General features: G+C 46.8%; 1 protein-coding gene across 6 annotated transcripts in view; it reads right to left on the bottom strand.

The window, feature by feature from the left end:
• The window catches only part of SHROOM3 (shroom family member 3), a 331713-nt gene that overhangs the window by 8567 nt on the left and 295985 nt on the right, over positions 1–27161 (bottom strand). For all 6 annotated transcript variants that reach the window (XM_005899153.3, XM_070372541.1, XM_070372539.1 and 3 more), the window contains 5 exons: positions 23483–26681; positions 15819–15892; positions 11517–12323; positions 9762–10268; positions 7567–7717 (listed from right to left, as the gene is read on the bottom strand). In XM_005899153.3, the coding sequence (XP_005899215.2) occupies positions 7567–7717; positions 9762–10268; positions 11517–12323; positions 15819–15892; positions 23483–26681 (4738 nt within the window). The remainder of the gene's footprint in view (positions 1–7566; positions 7718–9761; positions 10269–11516; positions 12324–15818; positions 15893–23482; positions 26682–27161) is intronic.

The raw sequence follows: 27161 nt of genomic DNA, 5'->3' as shown, positions 1-27161 counted from the left end.
TTGGTGTTTTCATGAGAGGAGGCGAGCTCAGGTCCTTCTACTCTGCCATCTTTCCCAGAACCGAGGGGCTGCTTTTAGTTTGGGTGCTGGCTGTCTCCTTCCCCAGCATGTGCTGGCCGCTGTCCCCTTGATACGCGCTGTGCAGATGCACAGGCCCATGCACACTCCTGAGGTGGGGGGGGGGCAGTGCTTGGGGCCTGCTCGCAGGTCTCAGGCAGGCAGCTGCTGTCTGCACACTCTTGGGACAGCAGAGGCAATGCTTGGCGCCTGCTCTGTTTTGTTTTTCAAAGACACCAACGTTAGCAGAAGAATCATAGGTCTGCCTGTACAGGAGCTGACGTGAACTCTGGGCTTCATGAGACAAGGATGGACAGAATGAGAAGAAAATGCCTAGAAGTGATGCAGGGAGGCTTCTGCAGGAAGAACCATCTACATTCTGCATTTTGATTTCTGAAAGCTGTTGGCGGGGCTGTAATGTGATCGTCAGAGCCCAGTCAGATCGGCTAATACCAGCATCACTGAGCAGTCACACCAATCACTCCTGACCCAAAGGTTGCACATTTGGATGGTATTTGAATTTTTCATTTTACCAAGCCCTTAACATGTGGAGATTTGGATTTTAAAATGTAGTTAAAGAGGGCTTTGAATAACTGAAGGTAGCAAGGGAAAGTTGGCTGTATTCAATAGCCATTTCTCTGCCAGGCACATCTTTTCAAAAAAACCTACCAACTTATACCCATGGAATTCAATGAGGAGAGAGGGGAGAGGTGTTTTGATTTTTTAAAAATAACTTACTAGTCTCTCAGGAGCTAATTAATTTGCAAAATCATCGACATATAACCACTTCTCATCTGGCATAAATTGTTAACTCACCTGCCTAAGCTGCTGTTAACAAGGGTTCTCGCTGGAAACATAGTTTAACAGCCCGTCCCTCCCACCTTGCCATCTGCAGGCTGAAATCCTTCTGGGCCTGGTCCACCTCCTCACGGTTCCAGCACCAATGCAGACACTGGACCAGGAGTCAGGAGATCTGGCTATGACAGAAATTCATTCTCAGGCCAGTCACTCGACTTTTTGTATCTGTTTTTCTCATCCACAGCATGGGCATCCTAATGTCTGCCTGAAAATAACCATTCTGTTTAGTTACAGAGCTCTTTCTCTGTGCCAGGCACCATTTAGGCATTTTCCTATTTTCAGTTACTACCGACAGCAACCCAGTGAGATGTGTGCTGTTATCCCCCTTTTACTGATGAGTAAAGTGAGGCGGACATCAGTTTTGTCACTTGCCCAAGCTCAGGCAGACAGAAAGGGGCAGCACTGGGCTTAGACCCAGGTCTCCAGCTGCAGGATTCAGGCTTTTTGTTGTTATGTTAAAACAGCTCAGAGGAATGTTGTGAGGCTCAGGTAAGATGAAGCAAGCACTTTGGAAAATATAAAAAGTGTTACACATTCAAGTTGTTCCTCTTTTGTGCTATGGTTAAAATTAGGTACCCCCTTGAAGAACATATACCAGTCACTTGGGTAGATGACCCTAGGGGAAGATAGCCAACCACTCCCCATCCCCAACACGGTTTTGCCTTCTGCTCAGGGGACTTGTGCTGACAGGGTTGCCAATAACGTCACTACACACACAGTCAGCCTCGACCAATGGCCTGTCTTCATCTAAACTGAGTAATTCAGGACCTTAGGGCTTCCCAGGTGGTTCAGTGGTAAAGAATCCATCTGCCACGTGGGAGACCTGGGTTCGATCCCTCAGCTGAGAAGATCCCCTGGAGGAGGGCATGGCTACACACTCCAGTATTCCTGCCTGAAGAATTCCATGGACAGAGGAGCTTGGCACGCTACAGTTCGTGGGACAGCAAAGAGTCGGACGTGACTGAGCAACTGACACAGCCCATGGCTAGGGTTTGAGGACAGAGAAATTTAGGCTCCTGCTGGTAAAAACTGGGACTAGTTAAAGACATTCAACTTGAGGATCCAAGCAGCAGCATGGGCTCTTCTCTTTAGCTGCGTTTCACTCAAGAGAGAAGTCAGGGGCGGTTTCTGTCCTGAGCAAGTCTGCATCCCATGTTGGTGGCCTGACAAAGCAGAAAGGTCGGGGGGGACCCACTGCCAAGGCAGATACTCTCCAGCACGCTGTCAACAGTGGTTCTCGTTTTCTCTCAGGAAGGCTTATGACCAGAACGCTGTCATATTTACCTAGTTTGATCTCTTGGTTCTGAGATCTCTTGGTTTCTGGTAACAGGAATCTCTGACATACAAGAAACATGATTAAATTCCTCAAAATTCAATGCAGCTCATCTTCCTCCCTCCCTCTGCTTTCCTATTTCTGTTACAACAGTCCCCTCAGCCAGGAACTCTGGAGTCAGCCCTCTTTCCTCTCTTCCGTGCTCCATGTGTAATATTAATCTGCTACCAGGTCGTCCACTTTTACTTCCTCTTTTGAAAACTGAAATCCATCGGCTTCTCACTGCTCCTCCTACACCTCCCTCTCTGACCCGTATCATCACGTTCCTGGGCAGCTGTAACCCTTCTAACTACCCTCTCTTCCTACTGTCTGAGTCCACACGTAGCTACTAGACTTTCCTGGATGTAAATCTGCCACATCTCTCTCCCTGATGATAAACCCTGGGAGGGGGCTGATGGTGGGCAGATGTCAGAAGCCCATGTCAGGCCCCCTCCCCCATTCTTACAGCTAACACCCTGACCCCGCAGAGGGCTCTGCAAGGTTAACTGGCAGCTCGCTGGGGAGGGAGCAAGCCTGAAGGATGACCCAAACGGGGGTGAGTTTCCGGTTTCTCCCCCTTTTTATGTTCTAGCTCTGCTCTGTGAATAGCCTCAACACTGAACAGCAGAGATGGTATGGGAGCAAAACGGCTAAAAGAAGCCCCGCCTTCTGTGGGATAAAGCTTGTGGCAGAAATCCTGTTCTTCCCCTTCCTTCTCATTTTTTCCTCCCTTTCCCAGCTCCGTTCCCTGAGGCGACTCTCCCTGCACAGCCACAAGGCGTGAGCACTTAAAACTCCAAGAGAAAACCCTTCTTTCTGTCTAGAGGAACTGGGAAAATGACCCCATGGGCTGAAACTGTAAGGGGGTCTCCCCACTATTTCTTTCTCTTACTGAGGGGAGTCCCATGTAGACAGTACAGCCATGCAGGCTGCTGTGATGTTGTGAGAACTTGTCTTTCTATTTCTAGCCAGAGGTGCAGGAAAAGGGGCCTCTGGGAGCCAGAGGCTGGAGGGGGATGGAAGGAGGCATGGGAATACTGGACAGGAGAGAGCAGGAAAGGGAGACCCCCTAACTCTGGGTCGGAACTGCCTAGGTCCTGGCTCACCCAGAAGCTGTACGTGTGGGACAGACCCAAAGCAGCACAGCTGAGGCTTTCAGGACTGAACTGTGACAGAACAACTCAGCCGAGCCCCCAGCTCAGCCCTGAAAGGTGCCCATGGGGGACAGACACACAGGAGACAGTAGAGGTTCTGAAAACTGAACTGACACCGGGACCAACACCCAGGAGTGGGACAGAACTTGCAGTCTGAACCTCACTAGGCTGACTGCTTGCTAAAAAGAACAATGAATCCACATTCTCCAGAGGATTTTCACAGAACCCAGAGTCTCACAACATAATACTCAAACATTCAAATACCATATTACCCCATATGAAAAGAACCAGTAAAATGTGAGCAGCTCTCAGGGGAAGACCACCAACAGGTGCTAACCCTGAGATAAACGAACACTGGGACTATCGAAGCCTTTAAAAAACTTTTGTAACTATGCTCCATGGTAGAAGTAAACACTCCAGAAATGAACAGCCAGAAACTACAAAACAGTAACTGAATGGAAATTTTACAACTGAAAACTGGAATATTTGAAATTAAAAAAAAAAAAAATCACTGGCAGAATGCAGGAAAGTCAGTGAAATTGAAGACAGATCAATAGAAATAATCCAATTTGAACGAATGGACAGAAAACATCAAAAACATGAACAAATAGTTTCAGACTTGCAGGGCCATATCAAAAGGTCTAATATTTGTGTCACTGAGTCCCAAAAGGAGAAAAGGAAAAGATTACCATGTTAAAAAAAAAAAAAAATTGAAGACATACTAGCTAATAACATCCTGAATTTAGTGATAGACATAAGTATACAATTAAGAAGCTTAGCAAACCCCAACAGGACAAATGAAAAAAATTAGGCCCACGCACATCATAACCAAACTGCTGAAAAAATCAAAGAAAAATTTGAAAGCAGTCAGATAAAAACAACACATTCCATATAAAACGAACAAGTATCCAACGGCTGTGCATTTCTCATCAGAAACGATGGAAGCAAGAAGAAATGAGACAACATTTTTACAGTGCTGAAAGAAAAGAATAGTCAACCCAGAATCCCATATCCAGTAAAATAAAAATTCTTTAGAAATGACAGGAGAATATGGACGTTCTTAGATGAAGGAAAACTAAAAGAATTTGTCACCAGCAGAAAAATGCTTAAAAACAGAAACATTAAAGGAAGTTTTTCAGGCTGAAAGAAGACAGACCAGAGGGAAGCTTGGAACTTCAAGAATGAAGCAAGAGCAACAGAGACAGGCAGTTGAGAGTCATCTGGGTCACTACTGGTCTCCTGGGGAAAGCCAGTTCTAAGGAACAACAGATTCTTTTTGAAATATTCCACCAAGTCTCTAAGCCAAAGTCTTCTGGCCTTCAGAACAGAGAATCATGGGATCAGGTTAAGCAGATCTTTGTCTAACAGATATGGCAGGGTTTAGCCAGTTAGAAGTATTAAACTGTCTTTAGATTTTATGTCTGTCAGAAGTTCACACAGTGAGTGTTTTATATTTTAAGTAATACTTCTATAAAGTATGTTAGTCGCCTAGTTGTGTCTGACTCTATGTGACCCCCATGGATGGTAGCCCTCCAGGCTCCTCCGTCCATGGGATTTCCCAAGCAAGAATACTGGAGTGGGTTGCCATTTCCTTCTCCAGGGGATCTTCTTGACCCAGGAATTGAACCCAGGTCTCCTGCACTGCAGGCAGATTCTTTACTGTCTGAGCAATATTATAATTCATCATCCAGGATATATAAATAAAAAGTATGTTAAAGGAGAATGGATTCGAAATGCTAATTTTAAGTTTTAAAATATTAATAAATCAGGACCGTAGTTTCCATTGACAGTGAGTTCCATGCCAAGAAATACATGTTAGGTTATTACTAACTTTAAACATTAGGGAGCATATTATTGCTTTGCAGAATTTGATGGAAGGCTATACTCGGCCTTAAAACAATCTTGACCAAGCATCATGTTTTAAAACCATCCTTAGAAAAGCTTGTTATATATCAGGAAAGTGACAAGTGAAAGTGAAGTCGCTCAGTTGTGTCCGACTCTTTGAGACCCCATGGACTGTGGCCTACCACGCTCCTCCACCCATGGGATTTTCCAGGCAAGAGTACTGGAGTGGGTTGCCATTTCCTTCTCCAGAGGATCTTCCTGACCCAGGGATTGAACCCGGGTCTCCCGCATTGTAGGTAGACGCTTTACCGTCTGAGCCACCAGGGAGAGAACTGCATTTCAACTTCATGCTGAATCTATTAATAAATGCCTTCAACAACATCAACTAAAGCCTACATATTTCCTGTTTCCTGACCAGATATATAAATGCAAGTCACACACACACATTCTATTACACATTAATAAACCTGCAGTTTATTAAAACAATCTCATAAGGTTCTCCACTGTCACATGATAAAATCCAAATTTTAGCATTTCAGACAAAGCCCCATGTGACCTCCATGACCTCCTGCCCCCATGAATCCTCCCCCTTTCATCTCCTTCCTGCCATTCATGGCCTTTCTTGGTTAGCCTCTAAATTTGGTAAATTCTGATTTAATCATAGTATCAAGCCTCCTGGAAGTATCTCCCTTCAATACATACTAGCTCCCAATGCTTTTTCACACCTCTGCCTCTTCTCCCGGGCTATACCCTTTGTCTTGAATGCCCCCCTTCTCTTTCTCTCCTGACTCACTCTAATTAATTCAGCCTAAAATGTGACAACACAGGCATCAAAGCAGTTTTGTGTAAATAAAGAAGGTAATAAAGCACTAAGTAAAAAAAACACAGCCCACATCTGGGACTAAGACTTGCTCGACAAATAGTACCTAACGTCATTTCCTGTGAGGATTAATCCCCTGGTCCTTCAGTTCTCAGTCTAAAAATACTTCTTGTCACATAATCCTTAGAGTGAGAGGGTGATGGTAAAGTGATGAAAAAGCAGTGAAAAAAATAAAACTTAAGATGGGGAGGAAAAAGCAACAGATAATTTGCCACACTGCTACTGTAGGGCAGGGTATGTCTACACGCAAAAAACAAAACAACTGTAAGATATTCGGTTAAAGATGTTATGGCAACTTGATATTTATAAGAGTTTCTATAGCGCCCCCTCTTTGGGATAAATATAGACAGACTATAGCAAGGTGGTTTCTTCCTCCAATCCCATTGAATGGGGGCCAGGAGACAGGCTATGGCGTGGACGTAGGGAGGCCTTGGGCTAGGAGAACCTGTGTTACCACAGCAGCTGCATCGTGTCAGCATGTTAGCCATGCGCTGTGAGTCAGTAGAAGAGAGAATGTCACTGACGGAGGTGTTTCTAAAACCCCTAAATCCTCCTGCCCCATTGCTCCTTGCTCCCACGGTCTATATCCTCTGGTCTCATTCCAACACATAAACAAGAGAGCTTAGGACACATACTATGGAATAAATGAAACAGAATCACATGAGAAGCTTTCCTGGAACTGGCACCACTGAGAAGCACTTACATTCCTGGCTCAGCACGAGGCGAGTTTTTCAACAAAGAGCCCTTTTCAGCAGACTGGCCTGAGACGTATGAAGAGCTATAAGCACAGAGGCAGGCAGCCCCTCTGGGGCTGTGGGGAAAGCAGCCGGGCACAGCTGGGCTGAGATCTCCAGGGCATGTGGGAAGACACCAGCATCACGGTCATTCTGAAAGTGCTTTACATTTAAAATTTCTGTAGGAGCAGCAAATGCTAACAACTCAATTCTAACACTGTGCTTTCAAGCTTTTCCCTGTGGTACAGGGGAGGGGATCTAAAGAATAATACTTCCTTTTCTCGAAGTATCTTTTGATAATCAGTCTCTTTTTCCTTAAAGTTTCTAGACTTCCTAGTTTCCTTTTGACCATGAAACACGAAATGAAAATGACATAGACCACTGGCATTGGTTGGTCAACTGCTGAGAACAGTGTCGGGATCCCCGTGTTGAACCAGGAAGCAGGGGACCTACCTGGGTTCTAGTCCTAGCTGTGTGACTTGTAGGAAATCCACCTTAATCCCTCTACCCTTCACTTTTGCCATTTGTAAAAAGGACAATGACAGGACAGCTGTGAGGCAACTGCTCCAAGCGCCTTGCACGTGGAGAATCTCTGATGGCTCCATGAGGCTGGTGATGTCACAGGCCTCCCCCCGGCCCCCACCCGCCGCTACTGTAAGGCACCAGTAAGCCTGCAAGAACTACCTTTCTGGGGGAGCAGAACAAAGTCCCCCATTCTTTCTTTACCTTCTTTTCGTTGATGTCTGCCTGCTCCTCTTCCTCGTTCACCTCTTCTGGCATAGCTTTGATTTTGTTGAGAAGCTCAGCCTTGGGAGCAGAGACGCTGTAGTAGGCAGGACAGTTGACCAACACGCCCACTGCTTCCTTGTCGTCACTCCTGGGTCAGAGAGAATAAGAGTACAGCCACATGCAGCTTCATTTCACCACACGTCTGTCCATTTGGAAACATGTAAAAAAAAGTTCTGGGTGATATCTTCCCAGGGGTTAGGATGACCTAATAAATATTTACGATTGACTGATCACGATGTGTGGGGCTCTTGAAGCCAGAGTACTTGGGATGGAAGACCACTAAGGGCCACATTACGATGGGGAGTGGACTGTGGACGTTTAACCTTTCTGCATGTTTCTCCTCTTGTGATAAATACCAGAATGACACTAACTTCCTGTTTCACAGAGAGACAACAGGGAGCCAAGACTTAGTCAACAGGACAGTGTTTTCAAGGTGCTACACCAACCTCAGGTTTTAGGTTAATTATTTCCTCCTCCTCCTTGGTTTCCATAATGTGTCTGATGCCTACTGTAATTGTTGCTTGGACATTTACCAGTTTTCCTTTTTCATGAACGCTTGAGGCTCTAGGTAAGCCTGAGAAACCTGGAGCTTGCTGGTCAACAATGAACACATACAAAAAGTAAAACCTACTCACTGCTTACACAGCAGGGGGGTTTTCGAGGATGGAGGACAATCTAGAAATTGTGGACCTGATAACTACGGTCTTCGTTTTACTATAATCAAGCTGTCTCTCACACTCTATAGGTAAGACTCTCAGTTCAGTTCAGTTGCTCAGTTGTGTCTGACTCTTTGCAACCCCATGGACTGCAGCATGCCAGGCTTCCCTGTCCATCACCAACTTCCAGAGCTTGCTCAAACTTATATGCCATCCAACCATCTCATCATCTGTTGTCCCCTTCTCCTCCTGCCTTCAATCTTTCCCAGAATCAGGGTCTTTTCCAGTGAGTCAGTAGGTAAGACCCAACTCACTGAATAAAGGACTCTGTAGGCATAATTAGTTTTCTCGGACATAATCTTGTGACATTATTTAACATCTAAACCACCATTTTACTATGGAATCCAGAACCACCAGAAGACTGTTTTCACTAATTTCCCAACTGGTGAGGTTATTCCTCTAAAAAATATAGTTACATTAATCCAGTTAGTGGGGGTGGGGGAAAAAAACCAAACATGGTAAAAAGTTCTTCTGATATGCCCTGCCTCCCCACATATTCACTGCCTTACAAATGGGCTTCTTGGGCATCTTATCTGATTACCTGAAGCCCACAGTGGCTATCTGCAGTCTCACATACAACAGGACTATGCTCACTTTAACCAGAAGATGGCGCACATCATCCTTCTGAAATCCCTCAGGAAGCTTTCCATGCTGCCAAAGCCACGTGAGGATTTCACTTCTAAACTTTTGTTCTCAGAGATAATGCCAGGAAATGCTTTTCTAAGAATGTATATGTCAACTACTCTGGTCTTCCTATTGCGAGTGTCTGGAAGACAACCACCCATGGTGAACCGACTGACACATCCATAAAAATTCAACTGTGGGTCCACAGGGGACCCAGTGGACTGCCCTGCACATTGTGGGTGCTTAAGAAGTGTTTGCTAAACACATGGCCCTGGATAAGTCACTTCCTGTTAGTCTCTGTAAGAGACTGAAAGAGGAGGCTGGACAAGGTTACCGTTTAAGGCTTGGATAAAGTGATCAGAGCTTCTGATAACATAGCGGACAGCCTGGAAACACCACGTAGATCTTCCCTTTCTCCCCTCCCCCACAACTCAAAACACAGTGTTCCCATAATTCAGTTAGGATCAGTTGGAAATTTCTAAAATGCAAGCCCAAATTTAGATGAAATGCTCTCTGATTTTATTTGTTGGTGGTCTTGAAGCCACCAACTGTGGAGTTCCAGCCTGTTGATTCATATAGTTTTCATTGAAAACTTGTAAGAAAATAAAAAAACACTCTAATCTCTCCCATAGTAGCTTCAAGGAAATCAAACATGCAAGAAAATACTGCAGTAACCCAGGAGAAATCAAAAGAAGGAAAAATACAAACTGCTCATGATCCTCTCACCGGATCATCACCCCCTCGGAAGCACTTTAATTTGAAGTCTGTTTGGGGACATTGCCAGGGACTTACCTCTTGGTCTCACATCCTGGGAAGCTGATGGTTTTCTGCACGGCCTTCTTCTTTACGCTGTTTTCCTTCAGCAAATTAACATCTCGAGGAAACAAACCTTCCATCAGGTCCATAGTTGTCTTCATTCTGGAGTCTGGGTCCAAAATGTCTGCCAGAGATTTGTCTTGGTGGATAATTTCCTTGGCTAGCGTCTCTGTCCTGATGTCTTCTGAGGTCTTCTGAGGACCAGAACTGACATTCTTTTCTAAACCTGCAGTCCCAATGGCTGGCTCGTGGATGAGGCTGTGGGTCTGCATGGGAGGTGGCTGTCCTGGGCTTGGCTGCTTGTTTAGAGACCCAGCAGGCTGGGGCAGAGCACCCGTGGTGGAGGGCGGGTTGGTCTCCTTGGCCTCGAAACTCTTGCCTGAAGTTTGCGATCTGGAACCCAGCAGCTGATTATCAACCGGATGGGCTGCACCGGCCATGGACCTTTCCTTGGCAACTGTCACCTTGGCAAGTTTGCTGGAGCTGTCAGGGATATTCAAAAAAAGAGAGGGGTGACGGAAGAGTCAGCAGAGGGTGAAAGAAGACAGAGACACTGGCACAGGGGTGCACCTTTCAACACATAAGGAGATTCTGAGGTTGTTATCCCCACAAACAGCAGGTTCAAAAGGGTCACAGAGAGGCTTTTAAGGCGGGGTGTGTGACTTTCAAGGGGGATGTGACGTTTTTAAGGGGGATAGACTGAATAGGAGTTCAGTTTTGGTGAATGTTGCTCTCAGATTCCAGAGCTTTATGAAAGTGAACCGAGGATAATGTTCACTTTATCACATAATAGTGGTGTTTAGAGGAAGTTACCACAAAGGTGCTGATGTATCTTCAGTGTTGTCCTAGGGAGGTATGTGTTGGGAAATGCTCCTTCCCCATTCTTCTGGCTTCCAAGAAGAGGTTTTCCCTAAACACTACTGACCTTCAGCCTTCCTCTTCATTCCTTTCTATGGATACAGAGTGACTCTGCAAAGAGAAGCGGCCCACAGCCCATTCCTAGTCCAGCCTCTTTTTTAAAGTAAGGCTGCCTCTAGACTTGCTCTGGCATGCTCACACGTGCTCGCTGTGTGTGTGTGTGTGTGTGTATGTGTGTCTAGCACAGCCTGTGACTAGTGTCAGGAGACTCACTTATACTCAGACAGAAGCCATATTCTCCAGGATCAGCTCTCTCAGTAATAAGAGTGATTATTTTTGTCTTCTGTATGCCCTTTCCTTTTGCCTTATTTCTTCACTGATCAGGATTTGGACTCTCTGAAGCTGCCATGCCCACAGAACTAAACCTGGCCTCCTGGGTTCTGGTTTCCATTTCCACTAGTCTCACTCCTCAGCGCCCAAGGGCTGCTAGCATAGTGACTTGTTGCTGTGCTTACTTGTGTCTGACTTTGTGACCCTGTGGGCTGTAGCCCGCCAGGCTCCTCTGTCCATGGAATTTTTCAGGCAAGAATACTGGAGTGGGTTGCCGTTTCCTCCTCCAGGGAATCTTCCCCACACAGGGATGGAACCCGCATCTCCTGCATCTCCTGCACTGCAGGTGGATTCTTCACTGCAGAGCCATTGCGGAAGCCCTGCATAAGGACTACCCAGGTCAAGAGAGGAAACAGTTCTGTCATCTGGTGAAACTGACATGGCTCTCCAGGGGCCAGCAGAGGCAGCTCAGGGCAGCCTGGAGTGTGGAAATCTTACCAGGGTGGCAGACCCTTCTCCACTGGCAGAGGGCTGCGATCTCACCTGGCACGGGGCTCCAGGTAGCCCTCCTCCCACTGGGCCGGGCACATAGCTTCGGGAGGAGGCGGAGGGAAGTGGTCCAGGCCCTGGGCCAGGGATGCCTTGCTGGTTGTTGGTGGTGGGGGCGGCGGCGGAGGGGGCAGCAGCAGCTCATCGCAGCGGGGGCTGGAAGTGGCGGTGGGGCGTGGGTCCCTCACAAACACCTCGTCATCCTCGCAGTCCTCGCGAGGTGGCGGGGAAGCCAGCAAGGCCGACTCGGAGATCCGGAGGGAAATCCTGCCCGGAATGCCTGGGGCCCCGAGAGGCGTATCCGGGTCAGAAGTGCTGCTCGAGCTGGGGGCATCCTGTGGCTTGGGGTAGTGCTTCGGGGGGTCCTCGGGGAGGCTCTCCTCTCTGACTATGTAGGTCCGCTTCATCCAGGGCGGGGAGGCCCGCATCCCTGCGAGCTCTTCCGTCTTGCGCTCAGGGCTGGGAGGCTGGGCCAGGCTGTGGCCACTGCCGCTTCTGGGGGTCCCGGCTGGTGTGGAGGGCTGGGCTGCAGCCTGTGAGCAATAGCTCGAAGGGCCAGGGGCAGACAAGACCGAGCTCAGGGGTGCAGCCCTGGCGTCTGGAAGATGCCCATGAGCTCCCGAGGACAATGGCAGAGGGCAAGGCGTTCTGCTGGCCTGTCTCGGAGGGTCCAGCGGCCCCGGACCCCCGCTGGGAACAGAGGCACCACCACTACCTGCTTTGCAGCCCGAATCCCCCCAGTGAGGGCTGGGGTGGTGCCTGAGCGCTGGCATCTCTTCACGGCTGGAACAGCTGAATGGCCTGGAACAGGATACAGACATGTGGGTTAGTGCTGATGAAAAGGGGCAAACGCTGAGCCCAAGGTGCATTCCACAGACTGGAAAAGCCTCTGACGGGGAGAAGGACCCCAGAGAAACTGCACACTGCTTCCCCCTGGCTGCTCAAAGAACCTGAAAATTGCAATTCAACGGCGGGACAGGCATAAACTCCTGCAGGAAAATGTCACAGGGCATTTCTTTTTATTAATTCTCTCTCATCCCCCTTCCTCCATGCAAGGCAGCATTTGAGGACAGGCTTCAGGACATTTCTTCTGGTCCTTTTAGACCAAGTTTGGGAACCAGCTCCTGACTTCTGGGGGAAAGAATGCTCCCTCATTCTCTTGCCAGTGAGCCCCCATGGGGGTGGTCTGTTTGGAAAGTATTTGCATGGGCTGCTGATTCCGCAGGTTTTATTTACAACTTTCTCTTGGATTCCCAGTGTTTTCATTTCTCCAAATGGAAAGAAAGAAAGAAGTGTCTCACCTAAGGAGCTAATAAGCAGTTACCTCTGGAGAAAGAGACCGACAATAATGAGCAAACAGAGAGCATGGTGGTTTAAACAGCTGTCCTCTAGGCTCCAAGGAAAAACCCAACAATTTCCAGTACTTTTGTTATTGTGTTTGAAAGGAAAAAAAGGAGAACAATACAAAGAAAACACGTCTGCAGCCCTGCCTGCCCGCCATGCAAGAGTTAATGTGAGGATTAAAAAGTCTCCAGCAAACATCCATAGTTCGTAAACCCCACATCTGTAGCTCCCTGACTAGTGTGCAAGTGAATCTGGAGAGCAGATGGTACTCTTCATTTCACAGACCCGCATCCCAAGGGGGCTGTGGTTCGGTCCCCAGTCAGTCAGCACAGTCCTGGCCACAAAATCATCTAAGGCCAGATGAGAGTCAAGCAGCATAAAGAAGGAAAAGACCACAAAGAACCCAACTAGCTCTTCTGCTGTTATTTTCTCTTTAATATAAAATGTAGTAAGGTACCCATCTTCCGCTTAGATGCAAACCCTCCCTCCCACCACAGATCTTTTCATTTATAGGCAGCTTCTTTATCAGGAACCTCTCAGTATCCAAGAGTGGCTATTCTGTCCTTCTTGGCGGGTTCCCAAATGGGTCCACGAGAAACGCAGGGGTGGGAGATTCGCTGAGGGTGCTCTCTACTCCCATGTCTTATTCACTTTGGGACCCCCAGATCCAGGCACAAAGTACCTTCTCAATAAATGTCTTTTGAACAATGTCTCTTTTGCCCGCTGCTATTTAGATGGTAGGGCATGAAATATTTCTGAACTTAGCATCCTCTAATAGGACATGGAATAACTGGAATCTGATGTTTTAAGGACTAATTCATGTTGTAATTTCATATTGCTTTAGGGGAGACGTCACTAAAACACACAATAAAATAATGTGTATCTTTTAAAGATCCAGCCAAAATAAACCTTGAAATAATGTTTTTAGTTTATACTTAATATTCTTTTATAGAAACTACACTTAAACTGTATATTTTTGAAGATAGTAGTTTAGTTAAATGCTTAGTTTGATTGAGAATACTTCTTCCTGGGGATTGTTTTCCAAGAATAAAAACTAGTGTCATAAAGATTTTGTTTCAGTCTCTTTTATAATCGAGGGTGAGAGAACGAAGTTTGATTAGTCTCATTTTCTTCCTCATAGCATTTTTTAAAATATGGTTAAAAAAATCCTATAACATAAAATTTACTACTTTAAATTCATTTTAAAATGTTCAGTTAAGTATATCCATATTGTTGCAAAACAGACCTCCAGAACATTTTCATCTTGCGAATCTGAAGCTAGGTAACTAGCAAGCAACAACTCTTTTCCCCACTCCTCCAGCCCTTGTAACTGCCACTCTGCTTTTCTACAAATCTGACTACTTTAGGTACCTCATACAAACGGAACCGTAAAGCATTTCTGACTGGCTTATTTCACTTAGCATAACGTCCTCAAGGTTCATCCGTGTTGCAGACTGTGACAGCATTTCCTTCCTTTTAAAGGCTGAACAATATCCCAGTGTGTGCACACACCTCATTCTGTTTATCCACTCAACCACCTGTGGACAACTCAGTTGCTTCCCCCTCTCTGCTATCATGAGTAGTGTTGCAGCGAAGACGGGTATAAAAATCTCCCTTCAAAACACTGCTTTCAGTTCTTTGGGTTTATACTCAGAGGTGGGGTTGCTTGGTCATGACAGATTTTTAATTTTTCAAGGAACCTCCGTAGTGTTTCCTATGGCAGTTACACCACTTTGTAATCCTACCAATGGTGCACAGGGGTTCCAATTTCTCCACATCTTCCCCAACACTTGTTAGGTGTTTTTGATTGTAGTCATCCTCATGAGAGTGCTTTTGACTTGCATTTCTCTGTGGATTAGTGATGTGCAGTATCTTTTCATGTGCCCGTTGGCTATTTGGAGGAATGTCTATTCAAGTCCTTTGTGTAATTGAGCAATTTGATTTTTTGTTTTTTTTGACTTTAGTTTCACCTTAGACTTTAGAATAGTGCTCTTTTGGCAGAGCTCTAGTTCTAGTCAACCTTCTCTTCTTTCTAGCTTTGAATTAAGGTACCCAAACTAACGTCCTTAGCCTCACCTTGACTCCTTGCTTCACTTTGAGAAGAGCTACAGGAGCAAAAGCAGCTATACAAGGCTGCCCTTGGCAGCGAAGGAGGTAACTTAATACTTACTTCCTGACCATGCTGGCAGTTACTAGGCTGAATTATGGAGAAGATGAATACAGAAAAACAGAGAAACAATGACTGAGTGAAACATAATAAATATTAAAGAACCGGCCTAAAAAAAAAAAGCGAGATTAACTATATGACCATCAGTAATAACCAGATTACAGTAGACAGTCCTACAACGCTGCATTAAAACTACATACAGACACGTGGTTCAGAGGAAATCCTCTTTGGAAATTCCTACTCGTTAAGCTCCAAGTGAATAGTCCAAAGATCCTACTTCTAAAAATTATCCATAATATTTTTCTAAGGAGAAATGATTTCGAAGGCAATAAAAAAAAAAAAAAAAAGACTTTCTTGCTGTCTTCTAAGTGCCTACAATGATTGGTCTTACGTGAAGCTGTTCATGAATGCTTGTGCTTATTCAGAGACCTGATCCTGTGGGTCACAGCCAGAAGAGATCAGCCACACCAGAGAGGACCCACGTGAGAAAGTCAGAGGACATGCCGGAGAAGAGCACAATCATCAACCATTCTGATGTAAACACTCGAGAAGTCAACCACCGCCTCAACAGCACATGTTCAAAACCTATTTTGAATAGTATCATTCTTAGACAAAGTCATCTGTGGATAAAAAGGTTTCCCATAGCCTAGACAAACTGAAAAAGGCAGCACAAGACACCATGAAACATCATAACATCTTAATTCAATTTCTAGTAGAGATGAACAGAAGCATTTAACTCCAGCAGCATTCATGAGGCAAAGAGCATCATAACTATAGACACATACCTGGAACCTGGGCCAGTCAAATAACACGGATCCTTCATGAGACCAAAGCTATTGTTTTCCCCCAAAAGCACATCCTTAAAACAGAAGAGAGGCACAGTGTTAGTACCAACAAACGGTGTTGAAATTTACCAAGGGGGTGGAGGTGTAAAGGAGATGAACATTTATTGGTGGTCCACTCTTTATTGTCAGGCTCATGGCGGCATTGTTACATACTAACCCATTTTATCCTCAAAGCCTCAGGAAGTACTATTAACCCCACTGCATTGATGAGGACACACACCCAAGAGGTTAACTTTTCCAAGGTCACAAGTGGTAGAACCTCAGTCTATCTCACTGGGTGCCTCTCTTAACCAAGACATTTTCTAAACAAGAGAAGTCTGATAACAATTACCTTCAGAGTTCAGAAACAACTGCTATATTTGAAGTATAAAGATGAAAATTAATTCAAAGGGCAAAACTTTCGAAATAGCAACAGGGAAATACGGGAGATGACAAGAAAAGGAGAGTTTACTACATTTAGCAAAATCCCAAGAATCAGATAGGAATCTGGCTTGTAATCAGGTTGATATACATTCTTTCTGGGAAAAACATCTCATCCACATGTCATATCAGTAACTCTGGGGACACTTCAAGGGTAGTCATTTGTTTCTGTTTTTAATATGGGTATATAATGGTTTCTGGTGGGTTATAGGTCAGTTTTTGATAGTGTAAAATCAGGTCATACGTACAGGTTCCTGATGAAGACAATGATGTTGCTCTTGATAAAACTCTCAATTATTTATGATAACAGGAGTCAGGTAGAAAACAAGAAAATTAAATCCACAGGTAATCCATAAACTTAATTTTAGCATTTCCCCCTTTATTCTGTCCAAAGGGCTAATTGCTTTTCATCCCCTTTCTCTTTTTCTTTCCTGCTCCTTCCCCCCAATCAGTGATAGAAGTACTAAAAAGCAAGAAGAGCCAGAGGTGGGTGGGAGCAAGCCCAAAGAAGAAACAAACCTGAATATTATTAATAACCACAGCTTCCCCTTACTGGGCATTGACTGTGTGTTGGATACTCTGCCAAGTTCCTTATGATCCTCAAGTGAAGTGCCTGGAGTCATGTCAGGCACCTGACATTTCTCCTGTAATTTAATCTATAACAATGGGGAGCAGGGTGGAAACTGCAGCAGCAAGGAGCTGGGATTCAAACCATGATTTCCTCAAAGCCTAAGGGTGATCTTTAGAACCTTAAGTTGAGAGGTGGCTGAGTTGGATGCAATAAAATATCAATGCTTTGAGAAAAAAGAATTCCATGCGTCTCTGATTTGCTCAAGTATCATTAGATGGAATAGGAATTCCTACTCTTCACAAAACCTTACAGCCCATTTATAACAAGCAAGGACCTACTGCACAGTACAGGAAATTCTGCTCAATATTCTGTAATAACCTAAATAGGAAGTGAAGTGAAAGTTGCTCAGTCGTGTCTAACTCTTTTCGACCTCGCCTGACAGACTTCTCTGTCCAGAGAATTCTGCAGGCAAGAACACTGGAGTGGGTAGTTGTTCTCTCCTCTAGGGGATCTTCCCAACCCAGGGATCGAACCCTGGTCTCCTGCATTTCAGGCGGATTCTTTACCAGCTGAGCTATCAGGGAAATCCAGGGAAATAAATGGGAAGAGAACTTGAAAAAGAATAGGTCCAAGACAAATTGCCTTGCTATACACATGAAATCAACATAACACTGTTAATCAACTATACTCCAATATAGGGGGAAAAAATGTACACATTGTTCAATGAGAGAAAAACAAAACAAAACCAAACTCTTATGGTCTCTTTAAAGTCTTTCTCCACTCCACTCCCTCACTGACAAGAATATTCAGCTTCACCAGTTGTTAACTGGAAAAGCCTCTGCTGCTGCTACTGCTGCTAAGTCACTTCAGTCGTGTCCGACTCTGTGCGACCCCATAGACAGCAGCCCACCAGGCTCTGCCGTCCCTGGGATTCTCCAGGCAAGAATACTGGAGTGGGTTGCCATTTCCTTCTCCAATGCATGAAAGTGAAAAGTGAAAGTGAAGTTGCTCAGTCGTGCCCGACTCCCAGCGACCCCACAGACTGGAGCCTACCAGGCTGTTCCATCCATGGGATTTTCCAGGCAAGAGTACTGGAGTGGGGTGCCACTAGGTCCCCTCAAAGCTAGTAATGTTCAAATACATACTTCCATTCTATTACTTCCTTTAAATTACAGCATGAGCTTGATATTTATGAGGATATGCATAAAATAAAGGAACTGAGAGCCAGTAATAGACAACTGAGAGAAATTTTTACATCTTCTGTCAATGGAAACACCATTTGGACTGAAGGGAAATTCCTTCCCAACCTAGTAGAAAACCCAAGGAGGATTCATTCCTGCTGCACATATTTGCTTTGATTGGGTAAGTATGCACTGCCAAAGACTACTTGATTTTCTATAAACTGGTAAGCAGTATAAACTTCTATGACAATTTAGGAAAAAGCAGTGGCTATGGGGGATACAGAGTGATACCACTCATTAACTGTCTTTTTTTTGGTCTCTAACTTTGTTTGACTGACTGAGAAGTACACCAGTTCTTATTCTTTATTAGGCACACTACACTTAAAACTATAAACTTAAATCCTAGCAAATTCTGATTCTCACTCTTTGAGTTCTGAATTAAGATATCCTAATATCTCTACGACCAATAAAACATGAAGACAATATTCATCTACTTTGGAGTATCAAGTATCTGCTAAAATGAATTAGAAATTTTAAAAAATATTATTTAAGTAGTAGTAATTGATAAATGTTAAAATGAAATCAATTCACTGGCTAGAGTTTTCAGATATAAGATGTTTAACTCTCATCTCTCAGTCTTTTTTTATACCAGGAGGCAGCACGGTATAGTGACTTAAAAACCTCTGGAGTTAAGACAGTAGGGAGTCAAACCTCACTTCCACCAGGTAGGGCAAATTCCTCAGTTTTTCTATGCCTTAGTTTCCTCATCTGTAATATGGGAATAACAATAGTATTTCCTCCTTTGCATAGATGTAGGATTAGTTTTATGCTTATAAAACACAGTGACTAGCACATCGTGAACATTTAGTTAATAGTAGCTATTTGCAATTTCACATTTTGTGGAATGTGATTGTTACTTATCTCCAAGCTTGAATGGGTACTTGTTGAGAAGTACTAAAAATGATTGGCAAGCTGTATCCTACAGAATCGAGACTATTATCCAACATTGTGGGGTTCCATGCAAACTTCCTCAGCAATGAAATGTTTGTCACACCTTCACATGGTGAACGTGTCACATACAAGAAATGAAGATCTTTGAAAACACAGTGAGAACCAGAGAAGACTCTACCTCAACATCTGGGGGAAAAAAAATACCCCACCAGAAATCTCACTTCTCCAAAAGATTTCTTTTTATAGCTTCTGCTATATTTTAGATCTATGCATTGAATGGGTATAAATTTCCATCTCCAAGGCAAAAATGTTTGAATTTTTTCCAGCTGCTTTGCAGGGCCTACCTAATTTAAATCAGTTAAGTTTTCTAAAGTGTCTTAGAAAACAGAAAGCAGCCAAGAATTTGATGGGCACTTCAGCTGCATCACTAATATTCATTTGTTCTGCAATTACACTTTTCAAATTAAGAGGAATTAAAGGAGAGGGAACAAGGGGTGGTTTGTTCAGAGATGACCACAGCTGGCTAAGGGGCTGGCCTGGGTCTGCTGAGTGTCTGAGCAGGTCTTAGGCTATAAGTGGCAGCAGCCTTCTGCAGCCATCATTTCAGACCCAAGAACGACCAAATTTTATAAACAGAGAAATCAATTTCTGCGCTGACCTTGTTTTGCAAGCAGAAACTATCCTCACTAATGGACCTTTGAAACGGAGCTGAATCCTGGTCCAAAGCTTGCAAAATCCTGTGCTATTAGCATCTGGCTGGCAGGAACAAGCCGCAGTTGTTTGGGAGGCTATTGACTGAGCTGGCACCAGAAACAGACTCCATATTTTCGGTTTAACTCAGGCAGACGGTTTAGTCTCTACAGGGTCACTTAATTTCTCAGAGTTCTCTCAAGCTGAGACGAGAAAAATCCTTATTTAACACCTTCACCAAAGCTTAATGACAATGGTAAAAGTTCCTGGACTTTATTCAAATAAATAATAGTATCTTGAAATAATAACCACAATAATTACGTGGAGACTAGTTTTGTTTTTAACTAGTTCTACAACCAAGGAAGACAATGGATATATGAAGAAGATGTAAGGGGCAGACCTTGCCGGGGAATAGGTCTCAGGGCAGGCATGGTCAGACTGCTGAGCAAGGGAATGCAGGGGGAAAGCTGAGAACAAGGTCTTGGCGAAACTGCCATCTGGGGGTGATAAACTATGTTCAGAATCTGCAGGAGCAAAGCAGCAGTATTTCACGTTGAAATATTCCATTCCCCCCCATCACATCCCCCACTTTCTAAATATGGCAGTCGCTATATTAAAGAGGACATAAATAATGTTGTGTGTTTAGCTATCTCTAGAAAGTTTTTCAAATAATACCCAAGAATTGGGATTTAATTGGGATCATTCTTCTATACTGCCTATGTTTGAGCTCTATTTCCCAGTTTATCAGGTTTAAGAAATATTTGGAAGGGAAGGCAAAATAATATTCAGAACCATCCAACCACTTCCCCAGAAGAGAATAATGACATGTAGCGAGGAATTAACAACAGAAGAGGATTTGGTTTTCACCTAAACATTTCTATTTTCTTTAGAACATGGGGAGAGAAATGAAAATGCTTGCCCTGCTATGTAGTGAGCCTCTGAAGCCTATCAAACTAGCTGGAATGGCATGCTACATACATGGACCATGTTTTTTCTTAGTTCCCGGACCAGGGATCAAAACCGGGCCCCCTGCAGTGGAAGCATGGAGTCTTAACCACCCACTGGACCACCAGAGCACCTACATATATGGATTGTTCAAGTGTTTTTAGAGGTAGGATAAGCACTGGAAATTAGCTCTGTTCATCATTCCAAGGGGAGAAAAACAGCTATTGGAGGCTTATGGAGGATTGCTTCTATAGATTCTGTGTGGATGTGTGTGGGGGTGGTGGTGGTTTATACTGGGGAGAAAATATTTCTTAAGAGAAAGTGTGTGGATGGGAGTGGTATTTTCCCTCAGAAGGCTGTGTGTATGTGTGTTTCAGAAGCAGCGCAGCAAACAGATCTCTCAGGCAGTGATGGCTAACTGTGAAGCTGTTTCCTCCAACTTATAATGCCTCCGCACACAACCTGCAACCCTTTGCCAACATCTTGCCCATCCTTTACTGCCTGGTTCAAATCCCTTCTCTTTCAAGAGATGCTCTTTCAGATCCCCTCAATTAGAACTAACCAGTGTCCCTCCCATAGCATGTCATTTATGATCACTCCCAAAGCACTCACCATTTGTGTTATCTGTATATAAGTACATATTCTTTGCTCAATTGTAACCCCCAGAAAGGCATGACCTTTATTTCCCTTTATGTTTCCTTCAAACCTATAATGCAGTCCTGTTCATAAAACAGGCTCTACAAATGCTTGTTAGATCACTGTACTCTCTACTGGAGAAGAGACTCTCTGAAGGGTCAATGGAGGGGTGTTCTCCCCTTGTGGTAAAATATATGTGACTTCCTTGTATCTTCTGATCTGGGAAGGGAATCATGAGGTATGCCACCGAGCTGCAGTGCAAGTAAAGCTTGGAGACAGGCTATGAAGTAGGGAAACTAATAGAGCCCTGGGAGTCAGAGCTTGGACTTTATTCCCAGCTCTCCTAACATTTCCAGGGGAAAGTTCCTCATGATGTATCCACAGCTGGGAGACTTGATGAGAAAAATCCTTTAATGTGAGAATTTGAAAGTCTGGCATTCTCCTATCTCGTCAAGATAATATAAAGAAAGAGACAGAGATATGAATTTGATATGGATAATATGGGCTTCCCTGGTGGCTCAGACAGTAAAGAATCCTCCTACAGTGGGTTCCATCCCTGGACTGGGGAGATCCCCTGGAGGAGGGCATGGCAACCCACTGCAGTGTTCTTGCCTGGAGAATTCCCATGAACAGAGTAGCCTGGTGGGCTACAGTCCATAGGCTTGCCCAGAGTCGAACACAACTGAGGGACTAAGCACAGCACGGCAAATGGATAATATACTCTACTACACAGGATTATTTTGAGGATTAATGAGACAATAAATGTAAAAGTGGGGCTTCCCAAGTGGTGCTAGTGGTAAACAATCTGCCTGCCAGTGCAGGAGGTGCCAGAGATGTGGGTTTGATCCCTGGGTCGGGAAGATACCCTGGAGAAAGAAATGGCAACTCACTCCAGTATTTTTGCCTGGAAAATCCCATAGACAGAGAACCCTGGTGGGCTACAGTCCATGAGGTTGCAAAGAGTCGGACATGACTATGCATGTATCCACTCCTAAACGTTAAAGCATTCTGAGTTGAGGGCCTGGAACTCAATAACAAACAATGATCAAAGTCAATAACAATACCTATTGTGTTAATGCAAAAGTCCAACAGAAACAAAAGAGGGTACCAAGATAAAAATCGTTAAAATACTAAGACACAGCTTCTATTGCACGAACTTGGGGGGAAAAAAAAAAAAGCAAAACAAAAATCATGAAAGATAAAAAGATAATCCCTAACTTTTCCTAATGTAATTCTTACACTGAGAAGTGGATGACACTAAAATATAATTTTTACACGTACATACTGCAGTCCATGGGGTCACAAAGAGTCGGACACAATCGAACAACTGAACAATAAATATAATATGCACATACTACTTTTCACTTTCATGCATTGGAGAAGGAAATGGCACCCCACTCCAGTACTCTTGCCTGGAGAATCCCATGGACAGAGGAGCCTGGTGGGCTGCAGTCCATGGGGTTGCTAAGAGTCCGACAGGACTGAGTGATTTCACTTTCACTTTTCACTTTCCTGCATTGGAGAAGGAAATGGCAACCCACTCCAGTGTTCTTGCCTGGAGAATCCCAGGGACGGGGGAGCCTGGTGGGCTGCCGTCTCTGGGGTCGCACAGAGTCGGACACCACTGAAGTGACTTAGCATAGCATAGCATAGCATATACACATATATGTGTAAATATATTATATACAGTTGTCTTCGAGTGCTGTGCTCAGTCACCTTTGACTCTCTGCAGCTACAGGATCCCCTGGGATGGATAACAAAATCTCCCTGATGCTATGTAAAATGGCATAATATTTGCATATAACCTACTTATAATGCAAATACTATATAAGTAATTGCTGGTGTGCTGGCAAATTCAAGTTTTGTTTTTTGGAACTCTCTGGAATTTTCCCGAATATTTTCCATTCCAGTGCAAAACCAGAAATGAGGCCTACTATGTGTGTGTATATGTATCTATAGATACACATATATAGATATCTATATTGACATATGTTTCTACATAAGACACAACTTTATAGATACCTATGAATATCTCTATTTCTGTAAGGATCTCATCAGATAGGGGCACTGAGAAAGACATCCCCTTAGGAAAACAAATGCTGCTCTTTTGCACGCAAAAGAAAAACAAAGGGGGAAGGAGGGGTTAGAGGAGTCGCACTAAGGCTTTGCGGACTGAAGCTGTAGTGCTAGGATCCGCTGGCTGCACGTACCTGGCGCTTGTCGGCGGTGGGAGATGACCGGGACCTCATGTGGACAGGGACAGCCTGGACGTCTGAGCGCTCCAGCAGGTCCTCAGCCGACATGGACTTTGCGGCCCTCCCAGCTGTGGCCCCCCACGGGGAGGGTTCCCCTGGGGTACCGTTCAGTCTCTGGGGGCCCTTTGATCCATTGTTAGCTCCACTGAGCAGTTCTCTCGGCGCTGAGTCCCCGCGGTGCCTTTCCCCAAGGTGGCGGCCGCTGGCAAACGAGCTGCTGCGATCTCGGGGGCCCCGCTGGGTCTCCCCAGTACTCCCCACCACAGTGGCTGGCAGAAGGGCGGTCTCCCTGCGGGGCGGCAGGCTGGGCTCCCGAAGCGAGCAGAGACTGGAAGCCGCGGCGAGGCCCGGGCCCTCGGGCTGGAGGTAGGTGCTCTGGGTGCGCTCCAGCAGCCGCCCCGGCTCCTGCAGGCCACAGCCGGCGCCCGCAGGCCGCTTGCCGGTCTTGCGCTGAATGTAGTCGGCCAGTGCGCTCTGCTGGAACTGCTTCAGCTCAGGCCCCGACAGGCTGAGGGTAGAGCAGGCCCTGCCGTCTCGCTCGAAGATGCGGCGCCGGTCAGTCACCGAGCCCTCCATGAAATGCGGCCCCTTCCTCGGCGGCCCAGGGGGCTCGGGCTCGGGTTCCTCCGAGACCCCCACCTCGTGCATCTTCTCGGGCTCTGAGTACGAGCGCTTCTTCTGCTCGGTGGTCAGATGCCGGCGCGGGCCCCTCCGGGCAGCAGGGGGCGCGAGGCGGGCAGGGTCCCCCTCGGCCGGGGTCACGCTGTGCCGCTCGCGCGGGGTGTGCGGGGAGGCGGAAATCGGTGCCTCCGGGCTGCGCAGCCCTACGTGGGCCGAGGCGGGTCGCAGGCGCCAGGGCCTGGAGGCCACAGACGTCCCAGGCTCGAGGTCCCGGCGTCGGAAGGACGTGGCTCCCAGGACGCGGGACTGTGCATCCTTGATGCTGTTCCGGTAGGCGCGGCTGAAGGGGGCGTCCTGCACAGTCGACTCTGGCGTGCGGGGCCTGTCGTCCGACCACATGGCCTCCTTCTCGGCCTCGCTGAAGAGCTGGAAGCTGCTCTGGCTGCGGAGCAGACGGGCGTCCCGCCTCGGGGGCTCTCCACCCCGGAGTGGGGCACCCCGGCCACCCTCCACAGCCCGCCTCGGCTGTTGACCACACGGCTGCCAGGAAACCTCTTCTGACTTTGGCTCCCCGTTTTTGAAGTGCTGTTCTCCATTGCCTAGGGGTTCAGTGAGTTCGGAAAAATGTATACGGCCTTTAGTCTCCTCCGAGTCATTCCCCAAAGTATTGGAGGCTGGGAGTGTCCTGTGGGGCCTGTAATTATAGCCGTAAGTAGAGCCGCCGGCACTCGGGGGTCTCTGGCCAGCCTGCTCTCGCTGCTCGATCTTGGAAACCTTCTCCAGCACGGAGCAGTGGGGCTTCCCGTACTGAAAGCCCTGCAGAGCCGAGGTGCTGCTGGAACTCAGCCTCCTCCGGCCCAGACTGGAGGTCTCCTGTGGGGATGGGGAGGGCGGCTCTTCATACGTTGGGTCTGAACTCTGGAAAGAGGCCAAGGTTCTCCCCTCGGGCCTTGGATAGGACACCGACCTGTCCAGCTGGCTCTTGTGATCAGCAACAGCAGTCCTTCCAGACTCTTCTCCCTTGGTATTGACTGCGCAGGTGGATGAGCCTTCCAGGTAGACTTCCTGGGCTGCTGCTCCGAGATCCAAGCTGCTTTGCCTTCTTAGACTCTCAGGAATGTTCTGGAGGGAGGAGAAGGCAGCTGCAGTCTTGCCAAAGCTGCCTGGCATACTCTGGCCCAGGCTGCCTCCGGGGAGCCTCCCCCGGAGGTTGGCATTGTGGTCTTCATGGGAATCCCCCTCCCAAGGCTCTGAAGGCAGGAAGGATCTCTTGTCTTCACCCACTTCGCACACCTGAGCCTGAGGGGATTGGAGGCTGTGGTAATTAGAATATCTGTTGCCCTGGGTGCTCTTTCTCTCACTGGGATGTGGGCTGTGGCCTTCTAGAGGTGTGAGAAGTCTCTTCAGGGAGGTCTCCTCCTCGTTCTCAGGCACTGAGGGAAAATGGACTTTATAGGGGACACATTTGGCTGAAGTTTCAGGTTTCCTCTCTACTAGGGACACTGAGTCCCGTTCTAAGGCCTGGCAGAAGGCGAAGCCAGGCCTGCTAGATCCGTTTTGGTTCCCATTCTCATCAAGGGCAGCCATTCTGTCGCACGCTCCCTGAGGAGGTGTGTACCCACCCTCCTTGGCCAGGGCAGGGTAGAGGGTACCATTTCCACTCACAGAAGGCCGGGGCACCTGGGCGAAGTGTGGCTCCAGGGAAGGTACCGGGTAGATGCCAGTCGGCAGCAGAGGTTGGCCGGGCTGGGCCTTTTGGGTATAATTGTGCTTGGGCTTCACTGGAGGGCTGTTTTCTGGGCTCTTCTCTAGCACAGTATGCAGCTGTTCCTCTATGAAGGGAGATTTCAGGGTGCCTGCAGAGTTTGCTGGAGGCCGGCAGAACCGTTTCTGATCTAGGCTAGACCAGGAGCTGGGCCTCTCTCGCTGCCGGAAGGCTGCATAACTGTCACTCCGAGCTGGGGGCAGGGGCGCACCCACTTTAGGAGGCAAGTTGTCCACAGTGGTCTCTAAGGAACCGGGGCACTGCTGGCTCCAGGAAGAGGGTGGTGCGCCTTTGCCCCGAGGAACATTATGGAATTTATTGTAGCCCTGACCATCAGTTGAGGCTCGGGTCTCCCTACCTTGGAGAAGCAGGCCTGAAGAGTTCACCTCATACTCTGCTGAGACCCCCCTCCGGGGGTCATAGACTGTCTTAACATAGCGAATATCTGCCTGCTTCATCCCTTCTAGGAGGCCACCTCGAGCAGAAGTGGTGTCCATGGAGCCCGAACGCTCCCGGCCAGAGACGCCAGGGGGTGGATACTCGAGGATGCTGGAACTGGTGGAGAAGGAGCTGTAAGCCGAATCTCTCTTGCTGTGGAGGTGGCTGAGCTGGTCAATGCTGCTGGTGGACTTGGCCGGGGAGAGAAGGTGGCAGGGTGGGTATCCCCCGCCGGCCTCCAGGCTCTCCATGCTCCCCTGGGAGCTGCACCGGTCAGGGCTCTGCCTCAGATATGCGTGGTCATAGCCGGAGAGGTCACTGGTGGAGGAGCTGGAAGAAAGGGAGGCAGGGCAGTCAGCGGTGAGCCCTGATTGTTCAGTAGGCTTCCAGGCACAGGACTAGCTGATAAATGGACTGTTGTGCAAGATGTTTGGTTTCTGGAAGGGTGGGTAAAAGGACCATATTTGGGCCTTGCTCGGCCTCCCTACGTGTCATCACTAGGAGTAACTGCCCAACACCGTAACCTATGTGTCTCTAATTAATCACCCAGGCTCGCCAGGGGAGAAGTGGGGAGCAGGAGGACACCACGTGGGCCTTTGGGCTCAGGCAACACGATGATATACTGTGTTCTGTGCCGGAAGTGACATTCTGCACGTGCCCCAAAAATGAGAGAGGTGGGCGAGGAAAGCGGAGGGCGAGATGAGTTAGAGGGACAGAGACTGACATTTTGTGTCTCTTGGGGCGTCTGTGGGAAGAAGGGGAAAGCTTAGTAAGAGACCAGGCACGCGGATGGGTGAGGGAGACTGTGCA

This window comes from Bos mutus, chromosome 6, assembly GCF_027580195.1.
Source record: "Bos mutus isolate GX-2022 chromosome 6, NWIPB_WYAK_1.1, whole genome shotgun sequence".
NCBI classification, from domain to species: domain Eukaryota; kingdom Metazoa; phylum Chordata; class Mammalia; order Artiodactyla; family Bovidae; genus Bos; species Bos mutus.
The sequence above is the reverse complement of the archived record's forward strand: the minus strand, read 5'-3'. Positions and strand labels throughout refer to the sequence as shown.